Source organism: Emiliania huxleyi (assembly GCF_000372725.1).
Source record: "Emiliania huxleyi CCMP1516 unplaced genomic scaffold EMIHUscaffold_8, whole genome shotgun sequence".
Lineage (NCBI taxonomy): Eukaryota > Haptophyta > Isochrysidales > Noelaerhabdaceae > Emiliania > Emiliania huxleyi.
In genome coordinates, this window is record NW_005196021.1 from 1,247,326 (window position 1) to 1,267,656 (window position 20,331).

Below are 20,331 nucleotides of genomic sequence, written 5' to 3' on the forward strand. Positions count from 1 at the left end.
CTCGCAGCGATCGCTGAGTGATTGGATTGGAGATGTAGTATCAGCGTCGGCAGCCCGTCCTGGAAGCTCCGCGCGGCCTCCCGGAGCTCGATCTCGAGCGCAGCAGCGCAATGTATATCCGATACCGCCGTGTTTCGAGGTAGGGCAGAGGTTCCGGGACGCGAGTTCCCCCGGGTTACCTTGGGCACTATTTTCGATCTTTTTCGTAGCTCACACACGAAGGGACTCAAATCTTCGCAGACCGCCGTCGACCTGTGGGAGATCTATCTCACCGGTACCATCCATGTTGATGGTTCGATCCTCCCCAGAGTCGAACGGGCAGCCACTCGCACCAAGGAGGCGAGGTGTGGCTACATGACCCAGAAAAGGCCAGAGTCAGGAGCAACCCTCGAGGTGGGTCGCTCATATACTCAACAAAAATGCTTGCTGTCACCCGTGAAGGGTGACATGATGGTGTTTTACCGCGAGGGGTTGCAACACGCCGTAACGGCTGCATATTTTCGCAGAGGGATGCATCCAGTGGCACGTCCTGGAATTTGAGGCGTGCTTTCGGACCGCTCCTCGGTGACCAAACGACGAGCTCGGTTGGTGACGTGGTGATGTACACCGGGCCGTTGCAGCCAGTTGGGCTGCTCCTCGGGACTGGCAGCGACTTCGGTGGCGGGACACAACCGTGGCCTGCGGACGGCGCGATCGACGTGCATACCGGCGACGTCGGACCGACGCGAGCAAACAACCTTCACGGGCACTCCTCGTCCGCGCCTGGCCGCGCCCGGCAGCGCGGTCAATCCTGGTCCGCCTTCTTTCTCCTGCTGCTCGAAGCGTGCGGCGGCGTGCTGCTGAGCGAGTGGATGTGGCCGCCGCGCTTCGGTGTGCGGTGCCGGACGGGGTCGAAGCGCGGCGCGTGGCTGCTTCTTCTCGTTGCGCTGCTCCCGCTGGCATGTGCACTGCCGCCGCCGTCACCTCCGCCGCCGCCGTCACCACCGCCGCCGCCGCCACTCTCGTCGCTGTCACCACCTCTGTCACCACCTCTGTCGTGGAGTACGTGCGACTGGGTTACTTCGATCAGCAACACCGATGGCGAATATGCGATGGAGTACGCCGATTCGCCTGCCACATGCATCGAGCTAGCAACTGCTGCCGGCTGCGAAATTGCCAATTTACCATCTTCGGGGAGCGGCACCTGCTGGTGTCAGTTCCTGAAAGGCACGACGCCAGATTATCAGCCTGGCGCTGGATACAAAGCGTGCGTGCTGCCGCCCCCCCCTCCGCTGCCGCCAGCATTGCCCCCGCTGCCCCCGCTGCCCCCGCTGCCGCCGGCCTTCCCCGGCTTCGATGTCGCCGCGGCGAGCGAGGATCTGCTCCGCTCCCTGATCGAGGGGGATGCTGTCAACATCTCCATCTACCTGCCGCCCAGTGCAGACTTCAAGCTGAGCAGCGAGATCAGCTGCACCTCCACCATCAAGGTGACCGTCGCGAGCAGCGGAGAGGGAGCGACGCTCGACGGCCAGGAATTGACCAAGCTCTTTTACCTCTCGGGCGGCTGCAGCCTCACCTTGCGGGGGCTGACGCTCGTCAACGGGAAGGCGGATTACGGCGGCGTTGTGGAGGCGGACGGCGCAGGCGACGTCGAGATCATCGACTCGGATGTGAGGGGCTGCTCGGCTAATGTGCGCCGCGTAGAGCTAGCCGCCTCCCTGCAGTGCCGCACGGCAGCGGGGCGAGAGATAGAGAGGGCCACAGCTGCCTCACCCCGCTCTCTCCTCGCAACCGCAGGAGGGCGGCGTCGTCTACGCGCAGTACAGCGGTGCGGTCTCGATAACCGGCTCAACCGTGACGGGCTGCTCAGCGGTGCATGTGCGCCGCGTAGAGCTATAGCCGCACCCCTGCAGCGCCGCACGGCAGCGGGGCGAGTGATAGAGAGGGACATGGCTGCCTCACCCCGCTCCTCCTCGCAACCGCAGGACGGCGGCGTCGTCTCCGCGGTTGAGAGCGGTGCGGTCTCGATAATCGGCTCCACTGTGACGGGCTGCTCGGCTGGCGATGTGCGCCGCGTAGAGCTAGCCGCCCTCCCAACACCGCCGCACGTCAGCGGGGCGAGTGATAGAGAGGGACACGGCTGCCTCACCCCGCTCTCTCGCAACCGCAGGACGGCGGCGTCGTCGACGCGGCTAGCAGCGGTGCGATCTCGATAATCGGCTCCACTGTGACGGGCTGCTCGGCTGGGGTGCGCCGCGTAGAGCTAGCCGCACCCCCTGCAGCGCCGCACGGCAGCAGGGCGAGAGGTAGAGAGGGACACGGCTGCCTCACCCCGCTCTCGTCTCGCAACCGCAGAAGGGCAGCGTCGTCTACGCGTCTAGCAGCGGTGCGGTATCGATAATCGGCTCGACTGTGACGGGCTGCTCTGCTGTCTATGTGCGCCGTGTAGAGCTAGCCGCCCGCCCTGCAGCGCCGCCACGGCAGCGGGGCGAGAGATAGAGAGGGCTGCGGCTGCCTCACCCCGCTCTCGTCTCACAACCGCAGGAGGGCGGCGTCGTCTACGCGAGGGGCAGCGGTGCGGTCTCGCTAATCGGCTCGACCGTGTCGGGCTGCTCGGCTGATGTGCGCCGCGTAGAGCTAGCCGCCAGCAGCGCCGCACGGCAGCGGGGCGAGAGACAGAGAGGGACACGGCTGCCTCACCCCGCTCTCTCCTCGCAACCGCAGGTCGGCGGCGTCGTCTCCGCGGAGTTCAGCGGTGCGGTCTCGCTAATCGGCTCGGACGTGTCGGGCTGCTCGGCTGGCGATGTACGCCGCGTAGAGCTAGCCGCTCTCCCTCCCGCGCCGCACAGCAAGCAGCGGGGCGAGAGATAGAGAGGGACACGGCTGCCTCACCCCGCTCCTCCTCGCAACCAGCGCGGCGGCGTCGTCTACGCGGAGGACAGCGGTGCGGTCTCGATAATCGGCTCGAACGTGACGAGCTGCTTGGCTCGCAATATGCGCCGCATAGAGCTAGATGCCCTCCCTGCAGCGCAGCACGGCAGCGGGGCGAGCGACAGAGAGGGCCACGGAGCTGCCTCACCCCGCTCTCTCCTCGTGCCACACCGCCCACAAGAGAAGACAAGGTTAAGAGAGTCACAGCTGCCTCTCGCCCCTCTTTTCGCAGGACGGCGGAGCTACATACACGTGGGACACCGACCTCATCGTGACCGACTCCACTATCTCTGCCTGCAAAGCCACGCGAGGCGGAGCAGTTTACGTGGTCTCGGGCTCAGCCAGCCTGGCCCGCTCAACCATCTCCAACTGCATCGCCACAGAGTCTGGCGGCGGCCTCTACTCGGCGGGCGGAAGCACCTCCCTGAGCGACGGCACCCTCATCAGCGGCTGCTCTGCCGAGGGTCAGGGGAGCTCCATCTTCCTTCTTGGCGAGGTCTCCTACACCCTCCCCGCCCCGGCCGGCCGCTGGCTGCCAAACGCGCGCTGCGAGGTGTACCGGAAGGCGTGCTCTTACCCCTCGTGCAGCAACAACGTTGTTGACCAGAGGCGATGGTGCAAGCTATTACAGGCTTGCGACGAGCGCGGCGTGTGCAAGCAGACGGCTTGCCTCGAGCACCGCGACGACTGCGCGCTCACGGAGAGCGATGCGATCGAGCCTTCATCGGGCGAGAAGGAGGCGGCTTGTGACAGGCACACCGATAACGAAACGCGGGCGGCTTGCAACGTCAGCGATTCGTGGTACTGCCAGGCCCCGACCTTCGTGCAGCCTTGCAACTGGAATTTGACCAGAGGCGATCACTCCCTCCTCGGCAAAAGCCTCTACCATTTGCCGCTGCTGCCCGTCAACCAGGACTTCCCCTTTGCCTGCGCCGCCGGCCTCAACAGCTCGACCGACACTGAGGACCAGTCGAGCAGCGTCTGCGGCGGCCCGTGCCCCATTGGCTTCTCTTCAGCTGAAGCAGCCGGGTCATGTGTCGAGTGTGCTGCTGGCTTTTATGCCGCCAATCGCGGCATGGGCGAGTGCACCCCCTGCCCTCACCCCCTCAGTACAAGCGGGAGCGGCAGCGTCACCTGCTCCGTGTGCAAGGAGGGCTTCTACCTGCAGGACGCGACCGCCCTCCCGGTTGACATCTTCCGTTTCCCGACCAAGCACTGCAAGGCGTGCCCACCAAACGCCATCTGCGCGACCAACACTACTCTCGAGACCCTCGTCGTCCCGCGCGGTAACTGGCGCGCCTCGCTCCTCACCACCGAGATTCACGCGTGCGACGCCTCCGACCACTGCAGCGGCTCGGGCGGTGCGGGGGAGGCGGATTCCTCCCGCCTCGGCTTGGCGGCTCCTGGCAGCGCCGGCGAGGGCTGCGATCTCGGCTACACGGGCCCGCGCTGCGAGTGGTGCGTGAGCGACGAGCAGTACTTCAGCCGCGCGGAGTCAGGCTGCGTCGACTGCCCGACGACGGGGCGGTTCGGCATCCTGGCGGGAGTCATCGTCGCTCTCGCAGGGGCGGTGCTCCTCTCGCACCGTGCTCTCGTCAGCACCGAGGCGTGGGGCCGCTTCAGAGCACGTGTTGACATCATCGAGTCGCAGGTTGGCTACGAGGCCCCACCCCACAACTCACGCGCACACGCAACCGCGGCGCCTCTTGCACCTTACTTGCCTAGAGGCTTTTCGCCGCATAGGATGGAATTCGCCCGTCCACACTACACCTTATACACCAACAACCTGTACACCTTGCCACAGGTCGGCTTCCAGCCCAAGTTCAAGGTCCTGGTCGGCTTCTACCAGATCGCTACGACGCTCGGTCCTGTCTACGGCGTCCGCCTCAACGAGGCCTTTACGCGCTGGACCAAGTTTATGGACTCGCTCAGCTTCGACGTTATCGGCCTCACCTACCCGGGCGCCTGCATGGGCTCGATGCGAGTCCGGCTCATGGTCGCCGGCTTGTGGCCTCTCGTTGCCATTTTGCTTGGAGGCGCCGCCCTTGCCTGCCACGCCCTCGCAGAGTGGCTTATGTCTGGTCGCGCCGACGACCTCCGTCGCGACGTTGTCCGTGCCACGCTGCGCCGCATCCTCTACTGGGCCATCCTCGTCGCCTATCTCGTGCTCCCCTCAGTCTCTCGCACCATTTTGAAGGTGGAGCAGTGCGAATCGTTTGCCTTCAACGACATTACCGGGGAGAAGCGCAGCTACCTCGTGGCCGACCTCGATGTGCTCTGCGGCGCTGACGACGAAGAGTACAGCGGCCTCGACGCGTACTTCTGGGCCTTCTTCGTCCTCTGGCCGGTGCTCGTCCCGCTCGCTTTCCTCGCGCTGCTCCTCTGGATCCGCTCCGAGGTGCGGGCGCAGCGCGTTGGCTCTCTCGCCCGAGCCAGCCGCTTCCTCTGGCGCGACTACGACCCGGGCATCCTCTTCTGGGAGGTCGTCGATCTGAGCCGCAGGCTCTTCCTCGCCTCGCTGGTGCTCTTCATCCAAACAAACACCGGGTCGTCCAAGCTCCTCCGCCTCATCATCGCGTCTGTCGTCTCGGGCCTCTACCTTACCGCTCTCGCCCTCGCCCGGCCCTTCAAGCGCACCGATGACCTCTACCTCGCGTGCACCGCCAATCTCTTGCTCTTGTGCTGCTTCATCTCGGGCATCGTGATTCAGCTCTGCCCGGATCCGGGCGCGAGTGCCGCTTACGAGGGCATGTGCTACACCCTCGTCGGCTTCGACAGCGCGCGCGGAGCGAGTGAGTTTGTGATCGTGCTCACCGCCGCGATGCTGGCCGCGTCGCTACTCGTCGTCCTCTTCAAGACAGTCAGCGCCGTCCGCATGCCCACCATCCGCCTCGCCTCGACCGGTCGCCCTCCCGCCCTCGAGTTGTGCCCCGAATGCCACTTCCACGGCTTCATCTCGCACGCGTGGGGGACCGGCCAGGACCAGACCCACACCGTCGTGCGCCAGCTCCAGCTTCTCCTGCCCGGCGTCCGGATCTGGCTCGACGTCGATAACCTCGAGGACGTGGGCAGGCTCGAGGAGTCAGTAGCTGACGCAATGACCTTTCTCGTCTTCCTCAGCGCCGGCTACTTCAAGAGCTTCAACTGTCGCCGCGAGCTGTACGCGGCGCTTGCCTCGAACCGGCCCTTCATCCCCATCTTCGAGGCCGACGCGGCGAAGGGCGGCGCCTCGATCGAGGCGTTGCAGGCTGAGTGCCGCGAGCACTGCGTCGAGGTCGTCCCGCCCGCCTACCCTTCCTACGGCGGGCCAGGCGAGATGATCGCGCGCGTGTTTGAGGAGGCGAAGCCGATCGTGTGGGTGCGGGTGAACGCCTTTCAGCTCGAGTCGCTCAAGGCCATCGCTCTGCGCATGTTGCTGCACTCTCCATTCTACGCGAGCCGCCTGGCCGAGCTTGCTGCAGGGGTGACGGTGCCCGGTGAGGCAGGGCCCGTCGCCTTCAGCGGTCCCGTCACCATCCTTGCGTGCCGCGGCAACAAGGGCGCCTTTGGCGTAGCAGACGAGGTCAAGGCGGCGGCGCGGGAGGGGGCGGCTCTGCTGCATCCGAGATGGTTATGATCCGCGATGTGGATGAAGCGTTCGAGGGAGCCAGCGCGGCCCCTCTCTCCGGACACTACGTCCTCCTGCTCTACCTGAACGATAAGACCTTTCTCGATGCGGGCGGCACCGTCGCTCGCCTCGTGCAAGCGGCGATGGACCGGCGCATTGCCATCGTGCTTGTCCACGAGCAGGACCCTAGCTGCGGTGGCCGCCCGTTCCGGCACTTCATTCAGCAGACGCCGCAGGTCCTGCAGCGGTCGCCGTACAAGCTCTACGACACGGTGGCGGTGCCGCTCTACCCGTCGACAGAGCACCGCCCGGTGAGCCTGCACCTCGTGCTGCGTGGCATGGGAGCGGCACCGTGCAGCGCGGGGATACTGCGGCGGCAGTGGCAGCTCCTTCGCCGCCGCATCGCGGTGGCGCGTCTCCGAGATGCCGCCCACGCGCGCTTTAGATATGGGCTGCAGCACCCGAGAGGACCACGGCAGAACTCACAACAGGGCGGCGTGCAGGAAGGCTCGAGTGCCAGCTCCACCTCCTCGCTGCCGCTGCCAACAGTTGTGGTCGAGTGCGGCCCTCACATCTTTCCGTGAGTACCCATGTGGAGTTTGGTTGCGCTAGTACGAACCCGCTGAGGCGTAGTGCTCTTGCGGATAAAAGTGCCCTCGCTACCTGAGATTTATTTTTTCTCGCGAGTTTTACTTCATTCCTTTGTGGTGAAAGTCTTCCTTTTACGGAAACGAATGCTTCACGGCCGTTTTTCTTTAGGGGCTATCTTCTCAACGGAGCGAAGCGGCGCCTCCCAGCAAAGGAAGAATTTCGGCGAGATGCCCCTGGTATGCCCACCCCCCTGAGTGGCCGCCGTTTTAATTGGCCATTTGGGGGGGCGTCGCCGCCGCCGCGTCGCTTGGTGGCACGGAGAGAGTGCACTCGTCTGTGTAGATCCGGCCGAGCGCAGTGAGTCTGCCGTACCGCTGACTCGTCAGCTCCTTTTCTTTCGGCTGGCGAAACGTCTTGGGCGTCCATCGCGTGGCTCCCGTGATCGGGGTTTTCGGTATCTGTGGGTAGTCCATGTCGTTTGGCTGCTCGAAGGCAACGAGCCCGCCGACGCCGACCATTCCAGAGTGCGGGTAGGTCGCGCGGACCGAGTCCCGATACGTGATCGCAACGTCGTTGCCAGCCGTCTGGTTGTAGCACCAGTCCAGCAGCTCGGGGCCGGTGAGCATGAGCGGCCTGCCCTTGGGAGGGACGAATCGCTGTCGGACGTTGCGGAGGATCGAGTCGAGCATGCAGCGGGGGAGCGGGTGCGACGGCACGCTCGCGAGGATCTTCATCTGCTTCCGTTCGAAGTCGGCCCCCGAAATGTCACGGCCGATGGTCGCGCCCGCGTCACACATGTCGACTACGCTGGCAATCGGCTTGAGCAGCACGAGATCGGTGTCCAGGTAGACGCCGCCTTCGGCGGACAGGGCGCAGAAGCGGAAGAGATCGGCGCGAAACGCGGGGGCGAGCAGGCAGCGGTACGCCTGCCCGGCCTCTCGCCCGCAGTGCTTGGTCACGTACTCGAACGCCGACTCGTCGTCGTGATAGTTCACCACAAAGCCATCGAGGTGGACGGCAGCATTAATGGCCACGTTGGATGGGCGCTCCGCGCTGCCGCCAACTGCATGGTAGATACGGGGCACCCTCGTGGACCTCTCAGAGCAGTTGGGTGGCGACGAGAGCGGCAGGTTCAAGTATTCGGCGCAATTGCTGTCGCCAAAGTCTGGGCGGGTGAACGGCGTCTGCACGAGCGCGCACGGCCCCACTTCCGCGGCCGCTCGTTTGACGGGCGCGGCAACCGCAAAGACGTGGAAGAACATCGGCATGTATCGGCGGATCCGCCTGCCCACGGGAGAAGACGGGCTCGTGCTTGGTCCTTGCGATCGAGTATGTTACGTACCCCGGACTTCGCCGACGTCCCCGCCCTATTTGCACAGCCTTGTTTTCGAGAAGAAAAATACCTGCTTCGGCCCTGGATGTGAGGTTACCGACTGCACTCCAAGTGCTCCAAGTGCTTGGCGCTGCGCGCTGGTCTATGTGTCGCCGTTCTCCGCCCGTTTAGAAAGAAAGTTCTCCGTCGCTCCGCAGTGCAAAGGCTGCTAGGTTTTATTTACAAAATGTCGGGGGCACAGGACGCGGTACAAATCAAACAAAAGGGGTACGCCAAAAGGCACGACTGGCTGCGATCTGTCTGGGGACGCCTATCATCACGCGGGCGCGTTCATCCGGACGACCACCGCTCATTGTCCTGGCTGGGGTGGGCAGCTCAGCTCTACATACAGCTCTACAGCGCTCTACACTCTATCTACATCCTCTACACCCTCCCTCAGCCCTACCTATCTACATACATCCTCTACACCCTCCCTCAGTCCCCTTTCTCCCGGCCGGGGTGGGGCGCGCGCGGGGGCGGCGGGTGTGCGGGATGTCTGTGGGCCCGGTAACATCGACGGCGAGCTAAGAAAAGAAAAACACAAAAAGCAGCTGAAGCACCTCTTCGCTCCTTGTGGCGACCCCGCCGTGCAACCTCTAATGCTCGCTGTGGTCGCCCTCTGTCACTCGACCTTGGCCGCACCGGGGCGCGAGCTCAGTGGCGCGTGCGATGGGTGGATCTGGCCGCCCGAAGACACGCTCTTCTGCAGCTCGACAAACGCATCAAGCGTTTGCCAAGCGGGAGAGGAGTGCGCATGCATCGCCTCGAGGTGCACCTGCAAGGATGGCGAGCCGTTCATCTGTACGCGCGACTGCCAGAGGACTTCCTGCCAGCCATTCCAATAAGTAGCGCTGCCCACCCAAACGGATGTAGCCTCCCCCGATGGAGGATGGAGAGAAACCGGGTATCGTGTGTGATTGTCTGTGTGGACGCTTCTCGAGAGTCCCCAGTCGTGCGCCGCAAGTCGTGTGGCCAGGCCCAGGGCCAGAGAGCTCCTCTCATTTCGGGGCTTGTGGATGTTGTAAGAGCACGACGCGCCAGCGAGCCGATCGACATACCGTACAGACCGAGTCCACTCCCGCCACACGTGTGGCGCTCCCCGCGGCGCGCTTGCTGGGCCGCCTTTCCGTCCCCACACGGCTCGCTCCCGCTGTGTTGCGTCCGTCCGTCGCGCGTCGGTGGGGGCGGGTGGCGAATACGAAATAATGGGGGGCGACGTTAGGAAGAGCGTTTCACAGAGCTGGAGGCTGCAGCTTCTCTGCCGGGTAGAGCCGTAGGACGGGAACATGGACGGGAACGACAACGAGATGATAGTAGGGAGTAGAAGAAAGCAAAGACGAGCCCTGCGCACGCACGGCTCCGCAGGAGAAGCCCCTCCCGCCCGTGCTTGCGCAGCGCAGCCTCCTCCTCCCTCACAGAAAACTGCGGCCGCCAGCGACAGAGGTCAGAGCGTCTCGCTGGCGGACGGCGAGAGGAACACAAAGGGACGTCCGGACGTCCATCCACTGGGATGAGAATACTGGAGATCTGAGGTCGAATCTACCGATTCCACAGCCGCCCACAGGAGCGCCGCCTCAACACGGGGTCTCGGCTCTACCGAGCCATGCTAGCTCCAGCCGCAGCCCCACCCGGCCGCCCGAGGGTGTTCCCGCAGGCAGAGAAGACCAATCCTGGGGGAAGTAACCGTCCCCAACAGGGGCGCGCACGAGCCACGTGACAGAGACCGGTCGGGGCACACACACGCACGAGCAAACCTGAATAATGAGAAAACGTGCGCGACCTCGACGCCGCCGGAGAGTAACACCGCACCCTCTGCAGCAACCCGCACCGCTCCACTGGAGCAATGGGCAGGAGGCTGCCGCAAACCAGCGAGTGGGGCCAGCCTCGATCTAGCAAACCTAGATCACCTTGGCCTCGTTCTTGAGCTTGTCCACGAGCTCGTCGACCGTCTCGACCTGCGGAGCGACGCAGCGGCATAGGGTGTGGGTGGGTGGGTGTATGTGTGTGTGTGGGGTGTGTGGGGGGGGGGGGGGGCCATTGGCGTGGGCCACGGGAGAACACCGGCATGGGAACCAGGGGGGGGGGGGGGGAGGGAGCAGCCGATGATTGAAGGCGCGTGCCTGCGAAGCCGTCGGGCCAACAGAGACGGCGATCACCTCCGTGGCGATCTTCGCCTCCTTGAGCCGCACGGCCTCCTCGACGGCAATCTCGTCGAACGGGTTCATGCTCATCTTCACGTTCGCCGTCTCCACCCCTGACTTGTCCGGCTTTACGCGGATCTTGACGGCGTAGTCGATGACGCGCTTCACGCCGACGAGCACCTTCATGTGCCTCACGTGCGGCGGCGCCACGCCGCGAGCGGAGCGGAGCGCCTGCGGCGGCGCGCGGGGCGGCGACGTGTCGGTGAGGATCAATAGCGGAATGCTCGCCCTGCTGTCAGCGAGGCCAGGGCAACTGCGCTTTGCAGCATTGGAGGGTGGAGGCGGAGGAGAGGCGGCGGCGCTGCTGCAGCGCGGCCGTGGCGGACGGACGGAGGAACGGGCGCAAGCGGGACTTCGACACGGGCGGGTGCGAGAGCTCGCCTTGCTGCCCACCAACATGACCAAGCTTCAGTGATGAGCGCATTTTCTTCTTCGCTCCGAAAATTCTTTTTACGACGGCGCCCACGGAGGTGCAGCTCGTGCGGCAGCTCGGCCAGTCTGTCCGTGGGCGGGGCGTCCTCCTCGGTGCGTGCGGCGCGAGGGGAGCGCGACATGTGAGAGGTGCTGGTCACAGCGGGCGAGCCCGGTTCTTCTGAGCAGCGGCGCGTGAGAAGAAGAAATTCACTTCGCATTCACGTTTTTGGCGAAGGCTAGCTCAAAAAAACACACACACACGTGTGGGGTGGACAGGGGTACAGAGGCGGCCGACACACGTACCATGCTCGAGCTCCGTCTTGAGACTGGAAACTCGAGCGCGCGTCTTGCGATGGGAAACTCTCCGTCTCTGTATGAATGCCCGGAAAACTACTCGGCGCTGCCTCAACGGCCGCTCGTGATCAACCTTGGGCTCGCAAAGAGCGGCACGACCTCACTGCACGAATTCTTTCGCTGCTCGGGCTGGTGCTCCCGGCACGACTGGGGCAGGCTGACCCACGCGATGCTCGCAACCCTCGCATTTGCGCAGAGCCAGAGCACAGTCAATGCCGATGCCATCTTGCGGGCGAGGCTGGAACGTGTTTGTTAGCTTTATCCTCGGGGCTGTTCCATCTCCTCATCTCTTTCCCACCTAGGCGGGGCGGTGCGGGCGTGCGGGCGCGCGCGGGGTGCGGGTTGTGTGTGTGTGGTCACTCCAGAGTCGCTGTTCACGCCGGCCAACGCGGCCGTCGTTTTTTTCGAACGCATGCGAACCTAGGCGACAAGCAGACACCGAGACTCCGAACACGACGATTCAAATCACACCGCACGCACAACCAAATATCAAATGACTGAGGGCAGTGTCAAAGACACACGCTTTACTAGGGTGAGTGCTCGTCTCTGTCCTACACCGCTACACAGAGACGCGACTGAATGGCCTCGCTCCTTCTCCCTCTCGCGCCTCCTCGTCGACGGGGGGCACGTGAGCAGGGCGAGCAAAGTCATAGTTGTTGAGTCTCTTTGACGAGAACCTCGCCGCCTTCGTCCTCGGCTCCGAGAGCATCCGGTAAGCACCTAGCGCGATGCCCAAGTGAAGGCAGAGGGCGAGTGCCACGCACCCCGCCGCATCCAGGCCAAACCGCTCGTGGTCGAGGCAGACGGCGACGAAGAAGATGCCAAAGGTGGCAAACTGCAGGAGCATGTCCTCGGTGGCGGTGCGCCAGCCGGCCAGCAGAAGCCCGCGCGCGGCCGGGCCGTTGGAGAGGAGCTGAGGGAGGCGCGTCAGGTTGGATTCGGCGAGGGACTGGACCACTTGCGCGCCCCGCTCAATGGTCAAGGACGCAAAGAGGGGGATGCCCGCGATTAGCCAGCCGATGCAAGAGATGGCAGTCACGCCCTGCGCCAGCGGCGGCGCGGCAGCCGTGGAGTTGCAAAATAAGGCCAGCAGGCAGCAGCCTCCAATCCACCACACAGACAGGCGCTTGCGGACGAGCTGCCGGGTCGAGATCATTGGCAAGAATTGCTCCTTCATTTGTGTGGCCACCATCCGGTTGAACGCGTCGATCCCGCCAACGCCCTCGTAAATCCCATCGATCGCGGCGAGAATCTCCGCTCGGTCGGTCTCGCTGGAGCAGTCAGCCTTGCTGGCATCGAAGGAACGCAGCTGTTGGCGGAGCGTGCTTCGCTGCAGCTCCATGTCGGCGCCGATCAGGACGCCCGTTGTGCAGGCCAAGAAGGTTGCGCCCCAGTGCAGGCACACTGCGAGCCAGAAAAGGGACGAGTCGTCGACATGGTCGTTGGGGTCGGGGATGCGGAGGAGCTCTGCGAGCCACACTGCCAGACAGGCAAAGTAGACCACCATCACAATAAACCCGACCACAAAGGTTACACAGAAGCGGAGCGGGAGGAATCCCACCGGCCGGCGGGGGTGGAGGGCTCGAAATGTGGCTAGCTCGTACACGCACCTGGGGTGGAAGCTCAAGGGTGAGCGGGAGAGTGGAGCTAGGGTGAGGTGGGTGCGGAGAGAGGGCACCAAAGGCGCGTGAAGTAGGTGTCATCCCAGAGCACGGTGAGCTGGGACGAGAGGGAAAGGAAGCCGCCCAAGTGCCGAATGCCTCGGAGCTTCTTGGCCGGGTCCGTCTGGTGGATGCAGCAGCAGTCCACAAAGTAGGTGCGGTTGCTGAGCGCCAGCCGGAGGGATCCAGCGACCAGGGCGGCGATCAGCCCGGAGCCAAAGATCCACGGGGACAGCACCATCAGCGTGTCGTCTGCCGCCGGCTCGATGGAGGGGAGCATATCAATCAGAAGAGGCGCGTCCTCAGTCTCAATGGCGAGGAGCCCGGCGTCCTCCGGACGGAACGTCCTCCACGCGTCGCCGGGAAGACCCCAGATTCGCTGAATCGCCATCGAGGCGAGGCAGACGGCGATGGTCGCCATCATCGGGACGACCCCGGCCTCCTCGAGCGCCAGCGCGAGCCACTTGGCCGTGCCTGGGCCCGCCCAACTGTGGCTCACAAACGCGTCAAACTCCTCGACCACCTCTGAGCGCGAGTACAGCTCGGCCCGCCGCTCCTCTGGCAGGCTATCTGGATTGTTGTGGAATACCGACCGCCAGCGAAAGAGAGCCTCCGACACGCGGATGCCCCGCCGGATCAGCCGCGGTGGGCGCAGCGTGGACGCGGCGGCGATGTATTGCGAGATGGCGCTGGCCTGTGCGGTGCTGTGGCGGAGGTGGGCGAGCCGGTGCTGCGGCTTGCCCTCATCGTTGGCGCTGCTTGGGGTGCCATCCTCGATGTACACTTCGGGGGTTGTAAGGCCTTCCTCTGCGTTGCTGAGCACAAGGCTATCGGCGTGAGCACTCGTGCTCGGTTCCTCTTGCACCGTGACGAGCGCTCTCTTCCTCGACTCAAACAGGCTCGCCCACGCAGAAGCAGAGCCGGACAGGCGCAGCGAGTCCATCCTATGCAGGGTCCACGCAGAAGCAAGCGCGTTGTCGCGGAAGGAGTTTGGCCCGATTGCTTGGCGCGAACCGGAGGCGTCGAACTCCTTCCACGAATTAAATTCTCGTCCTCAAACCCTCCTCTCCCCCACATCGGCTGTACGAAGAGAGGAGGAGCAGCAGGGACCCGAGGGACCATGTGGAAGACGGACGGCTAGTGCTAGGAGTGCAGTCGGTTTAAATTTGTTTGTCAATCAATGTCAGCCGAGCCGCTCGCCGGACACGCGCTCGCTCGCGCCGACGAGACAAACAAAAGCCGACGAGCTCGAGCGCCAGCTGGCAGAGCACAGCTTGACGATCCAAAAGGCCGCTCGCGTGGACGAGGTGAGAAGCGGCTCGCGGATGTATGTATGTAGCAGGGGTTGGCTGTGCAACGGGCGGAAGCGAGTGCGGCCGCCGATGCCACCCTGGTTGGACAAATCGACGTCCTCGAGCAATCTACCGTCCCCTGTCAAGCGCATCGCCTACCTGGGTCGACTAATGAGTTTCGAAAAAGACAAGCTTCGAGCGGTGCCCTGATGATGAGCGCATTTTCTTCTTCGCGTCCGAAAATTCTTTTTACGACGGCGCCCACGGAGGTGCAGCTCGTGCGGCAGCTCGGCCAGTCTGTCCGTGGGCGGGGCGTCCTCCTCGGTGCGTGCGGCGCGAGGGGAGCGCGACATGTGAGAGGTGCTGGTCACAGCGGGCGAGCCCGGTTCTTCTGAGCAGCGGCGCGTGAGAAGAAGAAATTCACTTCGCATTCACGTTTTTGGCGAAGGCTAGCTCAAAAAAAACACACACACGTGTGGGGTGGACAGGGGTACAGAGGCGGCCGACACACGTACCATGCTCGAGCTCCGTCTTGAGACTGGAAACTCGAGCGCGCGTCTTGCGATGGGAAACTCTCCGTCTCTGTATGAATGCCCGGAAAACTACTCGGCGCTGCCTCAACGGCCGCTCGTGATCAACCTTGGGCTCGCAAAGAGCGGCACGACCTCACTGCACGAATTCTTTCGCTGCTCGGGCTGGTGCTCCCGGCACGACTGGGGCAGGCTGACCCACGCGATGCTCGCAACCCTCGCATTTGCGCAGAGCCAGAGCACAGTCAATGCCGATGCCATCTTGCGGGCGAGGCTGGGTACGCCGGCGGACGTGCTCGCCGAGGTGAACGACGCTTTCCGGTGCGTCTTCCCGCAAGTCGACCACCTCGACCACTTGCTGCGCTTCTTCCCAGAGGCGTGCTTCGTTCAGACGACGCGCCCGGTTGATCACTGGATTAGGAGCCTCCGAGGGTGGCGCCTCCCCAATGGGGTCACCCTGCTGGGGAGTATGATCACCCGTTGCCCCATACGCCCACGCGACGAGTCCGGCTTGCGCACATGGTACCTGCGGCACGAGAGGCGCGTCCGCAAAGCGCTTTCGGGACGCCAGTGCGCATTGGTCATCGACATCGAGAAGGACCCGGGCGTGGAGCTGGCGCGGCATTTTAGCCGAACCAACGAGTCGTGCTGGGGGCACCACAACGCACGACGGACACGTATGGTGCCGCCTTGGGTGAGGCGCCAGCTCCGGTTGCGCTACCGCGGCGCACGCTGGCGCTGAGCTCCGCAGAGGGCGGGAGAGTGATATGCGACGCTTGTTTCTTTCATCCTTGGTTTCTTGCCGTCGTCTCTGGGCAGGGGCCCACCCCGCACACAGCGGGTCCCCAAGCGTGAACTTGTCTCTGATCACCTTCTGTGAACGTGAACGGGGTTGTATGTATGTATGTAGAAAGGTGAAGAACAGCCAGGCTCGGACTGGACACCAGCGCGGTATGGGTGGACGCGAGACAGATGATGACGACACACACGAGCGACACCCGACACACAGACACAACAAGCTCATTGGACATAGCCTGCTATGAAGGTTATCCTTCAACGTGAGGAGAGGGGAACAGCAAGCATATCATTATCAACACGTAAACGCCGAAAGCACGCGTCGCCGTCGGCTCGCAACTTTGGGCCGCTTGCTCAACCCCATCGTCCGAGTCGTGCGCAATCTCGCGTGATGACATCTCGCCCTGATCCCATGCCAGTGGGGCAGGCGCATCATATCGTCGGCGATGGGCCCTCTCGAGCCGACGTTCCGCCGCACCCAGACGTTCCGTCACAATGCCGCCGCATATGCCGCCGCAATGTCGATTGCAATGCAGGCAGCGCAGGAACCGTACTGGTGCGGCATGGAAGAGGCCGGCCCACATGGGCAGACCTCCACTGGGGCCACGTGCAAGACAGTATGCAACGTGACGCCCAGAGAGACAGCTCCCCAACCCGCCGCCGCCAAGGCATTGGGCCTGAGGTGGAGCTGTCCGAGGACGGATGACCGAGTCGTCCAGAGGCAAGCCAGAGGCATGCCAATAGCAAGCCAAAGGTAAGCTGCTGGCGTCCACAGTTGGCGACCTCAGTGTTGACCACAAGGGGCGAGATCACGACGTGGCGTCCCGACACAAGGGTGCCGACCGGGTGATGACCGCATTTTCTTCTTCTTCTCTCTAAACGACGGCGCCTTCTAAAGGTCCGTCGCAGGCTGTGCCTCTTTTGGTACCTGTGTCGAACCTGTGTGCTGTGCGAGAGAATTCTTTTTCTGTCCCACCTGCCGGCCTTTATTCTTTTTGAATCGCCGTCTCGACAACCACCGGGCGAGGGAGATGCACACCCCCAACTGGGAGGTCATCTGCAAGCAGTACCAGGCGCGTGCTGTCTCGCGGAGCCCCCAGCCGCCGCCCGCGGTGTGACCTTGTCACGGAGGAGGGTTTTTGGACAGTCCTCCGTGGTGACTTGGGGCGATTGGAGCCGCGAATGGAGAGCTCGCACCGGAGTGACAAGGCGCATGTAACGACCCCCGGGGGTCCCGATAATCGAATTGAGGAGGACGGGCGGTCCCATTGTGTGTAGCGATCTCTCTGAACGCCACACGAGAGTCGTGTGAGGGCCCGGTACGGGCCCTGTCGTTCAGTCTCGGGCCGCCGGCGGTCTCCTGACTTCAGTCCGTGAGTGCGACAGAGTGTCGTATTCACCCCAGCCCCCCCCCTTTGAGCAAACGTAAGCGTAAGACCCGTCGCGTGAGCGACAACACTTCTTGGCAACACCGGGCTTGGACGCCACCGCGTCCACGCCCACCCTCCCCTTCGAGTGCATAGCCCGGCCGCAAGGCCGACGCAGCATCGATGGGCAAGCAGCAAGACCGGAGCTCCACCCCGCCGGCCGATGGGCCACCGCCCCTCGGCGGGCATAACGGAGTGGAGCCCAATGCACCCTGGAGCACGCAGGCAACGCACACTACCGCGGGCATGCCTTCACCCTCCGGGAGGGGCGCGGACCCCGGCACGGCGGCCCCCACCTCGCTCACCGCGAGGTCGCGCCGCCGTTGGCGGTGGCTGGCCCCTCTGAGCAGGAGCAGCCTCGGCTGCAGAGTCGGCCGCCCTCTCGAGGGGCCAGACGTCCCCCCTCTCGACGAGTCGCGACGTACGGCTCTAGTCGAGTAACACCACATATCTCGGGACAAATAGCACAGGGGTCCTCAATCCCTGCCCCCACAATCGAAGGTAGTGGGGCTGCACGTCGGTTGCAGGCAGTCCTGCTGCGGATGCGGGTTGCGCGCGGCGGGCTCAAGACCGCGGCGGGGGTAGTTGCCGTAAGTACTCGAAGGTGCGCTGGCCCGCTGGCAGGCGTGCTCGGCCGAGCCAAGATAGGGGCCGCTCGAGTTGACGCGTCCATGCCCCCTGAGTCCGGATGCGAGGTGGCCGACGACTTTAGCTCCTCGAACGGCAGCGGGGCGTGCTCGCCGTCGTACACACGGCGAGGACCCAGCAATGAGCTTGACACCATCCCGCGCCGTGCCCACCCGCCCGTCGCACCCCTGAGAAAGATGCGTCGGCGTCTCTCTTCTCCCTCGGCCATGGCGCTCTCGGGCCTCATGTCTCGCTCCTCGGCTCGCTCGGCGCGCTTCGCCTCGAGTCTCGTTCGCGCCTCACCGCCGCTCCGCCCGGCGACCGTCGTCGCTGCCATGATGCCGCGTCGCAGCCTGTCTTCGCTGACGTCAGAAGATGTGGAGCGTCTGGGAGCGAAGGGCCTCAACGACCCGAAGCTTAAGGAGCTCTTCGAGGGGATGTGCGTGCCGGGCGAGACCAGCATCCCGACCGATGCGCTCGCCAAGCGCTTGGCCGGCTCGGACGGGAGCAGCTTCTACACGAATGCCGGAGCGCTCGTAGAGCTCCTCATGACCTGGACGGCCAAGAAAATGGACACCAACAGCGATGGCGTGGTGTCCTTCGACGAGTTCAAGTCGGCCGTCCGGCAGACCGAGGCCGACCTCCTCGAGACGTCCTTCTTCAGCACCAAGGCGCTCGAGATGCTCGGCATCGACTCATTTGACGAGGATGCGCTGCGCGCCGCCTTCGATGCATCCGACTCGGACCGGAGTGGTGGCCTCGACCCCTCCGAGGTGCGCGCTCTGCTGCTCAAGGTGAGCCCACAGCTGGCCGACTCGCCGGCGCTCGAGACGATGCTGACGCGGGTGATGGAGCGCCTGGACACGGACCCGTCGGACGGCGTCATCACGTTCAACGAGTTCAAGGCCACCTTCGCGCTCTATCAACACGACCTCGGCTGGTGGAAGGACGGCGCTGTGCTCGGCGTGTGGAAGCCATTCTGACGCCGAGAGCGTCGCGCGCATCGCAACTCGCATGACAAAAATATACGTGTGAAGACGATTTGGCTTGGAGGCTATAGGTGTAGCTTGCTCTCTCTCGGGTGGACTTCCTTACAGCTACCGTATTACAATCACAATGTCTCGTCTTTCCTTTTGGACTTTGATTACTGTACAGTTTTACAACGTTTTTTATGTCGTTACGTGAATGTCGTAGACGTTACAAAAACCGAAAAAGACAAACTGACAATGCACCGCACAGATTGCAGGATCACAGCCCCAAGGCGCAAGGGCGCCGGCCGCCGCGTCAGCGAGGTTGAAATACTCCGCCCTCCAGAACTGACGAAACCATCCTCTTCACTCGTTGTCGTTCCTGAGTCACTGGCCCGCTTTGCTGGCTTCGACCCCGCCGGCCGCTGAGTGCTGCATCAGCGCCGAATTTGGGCCACGGCGCTGTGGCGCTGAGTGGTGCATCGCCTCGGAAGGCCGAGACCCCGCCGTACGTCCCACCCGAGCGGTATTCCCAGGTAGAGGCTGGTGATGGCGAGGGTCTCGCCGAGTCGACGGCGCAGGTGCCTCAATCCTGGCCTCCGGCGGGACGCCTCGCAGGCCGTGGATCCCTGGCGTGATGGGGGCCTCAGAGCTCAATGCGCAAACCGAGATGCGGTGAGCGAGCGTCCTAGCGTGAGCGCGCGCGGCGCGAAGCCGCGGCGCTGGCGGCAGGGTCGGTGACGGTGGATAGCGTGTTGGGCGAAAAAAGGGCGGAGTCGCGACGCTCCGCCGCTGCCACGTCCGGCCGGAGCCCGTAGCGCCCTGCACGGCGGGGCCTCGTGACCTACATCGATGTAGATAAAGAAACCACACTGTGCACGTGCAGTGCACACACCACGAGATATGGCTGGATGAGCCTTCGGCCAGACGGGCTCGGCCTTTGTTTCAGACTGTCGCCGATGCCCTCGCTCACCGCGAGGTCGCGCCGCCGTTGGCGGTGGCTGGCCCCTCTGAGCAGGAGCAGCCTCGGCTGCAGAGTCGGCCGCCTCCAACCTCGCTCGCCTCGGCGGCGAACCGAGGCGTGGCGGCTACAAGTTCGCCTAGGGCATGGCTCAAACAGCGGCTGTTCTAGCGCATGTACCGCAATCACCCGCTGTGGGCGAGAGGCTCGGCGACTCAGGCGCCACGCACGACGCGGCGGAGAGCGAGGCGAGCTCCATCGCTAGGAGGGTCTCAGGAGCGAGGTTCGAGGTCCTCGAGGAGGACGACTTCTGGTCTGGATTCTGGTCGGACTGCGACCTGGTCATTTCCTTCAAGAAGCTCATGAAGGAGCAGTTCGATGTTAAAGGATGGCGGCCCACGCAGCCTGGATACAGCGCTCTTGTCTGCTTGAGCAAAGAGCGAGAGCTTCTCGCGGCGTGCTGGTTCATCATTGACGACGAAGAGAAGTGCCTCTACTGCCGGTAACCGGCATACCTACGCTCAGACACATTCACACTCTGCTGTTGTTGTCTGCCGCATCCTCATTCATGAAGACTGCGGAGACAATGGGGGAGTGTTGGAGAGTGTGAACTCAAACCTA

At 63.9% G+C, this 20,331-nt stretch overlaps 5 protein-coding genes across 5 annotated transcripts; 2 read left to right on the top strand and 3 right to left on the bottom strand.

The window, feature by feature from the left end:
- Positions 1-419: 419 nt before the first annotated feature.
- EMIHUDRAFT_198748 (hypothetical protein) lies at positions 420-7,101 on the top strand (the record flags this gene model as incomplete). The annotated part of the gene is made up of 16 exons (XM_005759687.1): positions 420-442; positions 509-942; positions 1,128-1,189; positions 1,356-1,416; positions 1,624-1,670; positions 1,777-1,857; positions 1,965-2,045; positions 2,150-2,227; positions 2,335-2,415; positions 2,524-2,601; positions 2,704-2,784; positions 2,893-2,923; positions 4,476-4,561; positions 4,715-6,472; positions 6,553-6,924; positions 7,009-7,101. The coding sequence occupies 16 exons, from the start codon at positions 420-422 to the stop codon at positions 7,099-7,101; spliced, it is 3,447 nt and encodes a 1,148-aa protein (XP_005759744.1).
- Positions 7,102-7,374: 273 nt separating this feature from the next.
- Positions 7,375-8,370, bottom strand: EMIHUDRAFT_198749 (hypothetical protein; the record flags this gene model as incomplete). The annotated part of the gene is made up of 1 exon (XM_005759688.1): positions 7,375-8,370. One exon carries the CDS (start codon positions 8,368-8,370, stop codon positions 7,375-7,377), a length of 996 nt encoding a protein of 331 aa, XP_005759745.1.
- A 732-nt stretch (positions 8,371-9,102) lies between these two features.
- On the bottom strand, positions 9,103-9,279 carry EMIHUDRAFT_308936 (hypothetical protein; the record flags this gene model as incomplete). Its single annotated transcript, XM_005759689.1, has 1 exon — positions 9,103-9,279. One exon carries the CDS (start codon positions 9,277-9,279, stop codon positions 9,103-9,105), a length of 177 nt encoding a protein of 58 aa, XP_005759746.1.
- Positions 9,280-10,378: 1,099 nt separating this feature from the next.
- Positions 10,379-10,807, bottom strand: EMIHUDRAFT_198750 (electron transfer flavo protein beta-subunit; the record flags this gene model as incomplete). The annotated part of the gene is made up of 2 exons (XM_005759690.1): positions 10,379-10,435; positions 10,622-10,807. 2 exons carry the CDS (start codon positions 10,805-10,807, stop codon positions 10,379-10,381), a joined length of 243 nt encoding a protein of 80 aa, XP_005759747.1.
- Positions 10,808-18,008: 7,201 nt separating this feature from the next.
- On the top strand, positions 18,009-18,764 carry EMIHUDRAFT_198755 (hypothetical protein; the record flags this gene model as incomplete). The annotated part of the gene is made up of 1 exon (XM_005759691.1): positions 18,009-18,764. The coding sequence occupies one exon, from the start codon at positions 18,009-18,011 to the stop codon at positions 18,762-18,764; it is 756 nt and encodes a 251-aa protein (XP_005759748.1).
- Between the last annotated feature and the right edge of the window lie 1,567 nt (positions 18,765-20,331).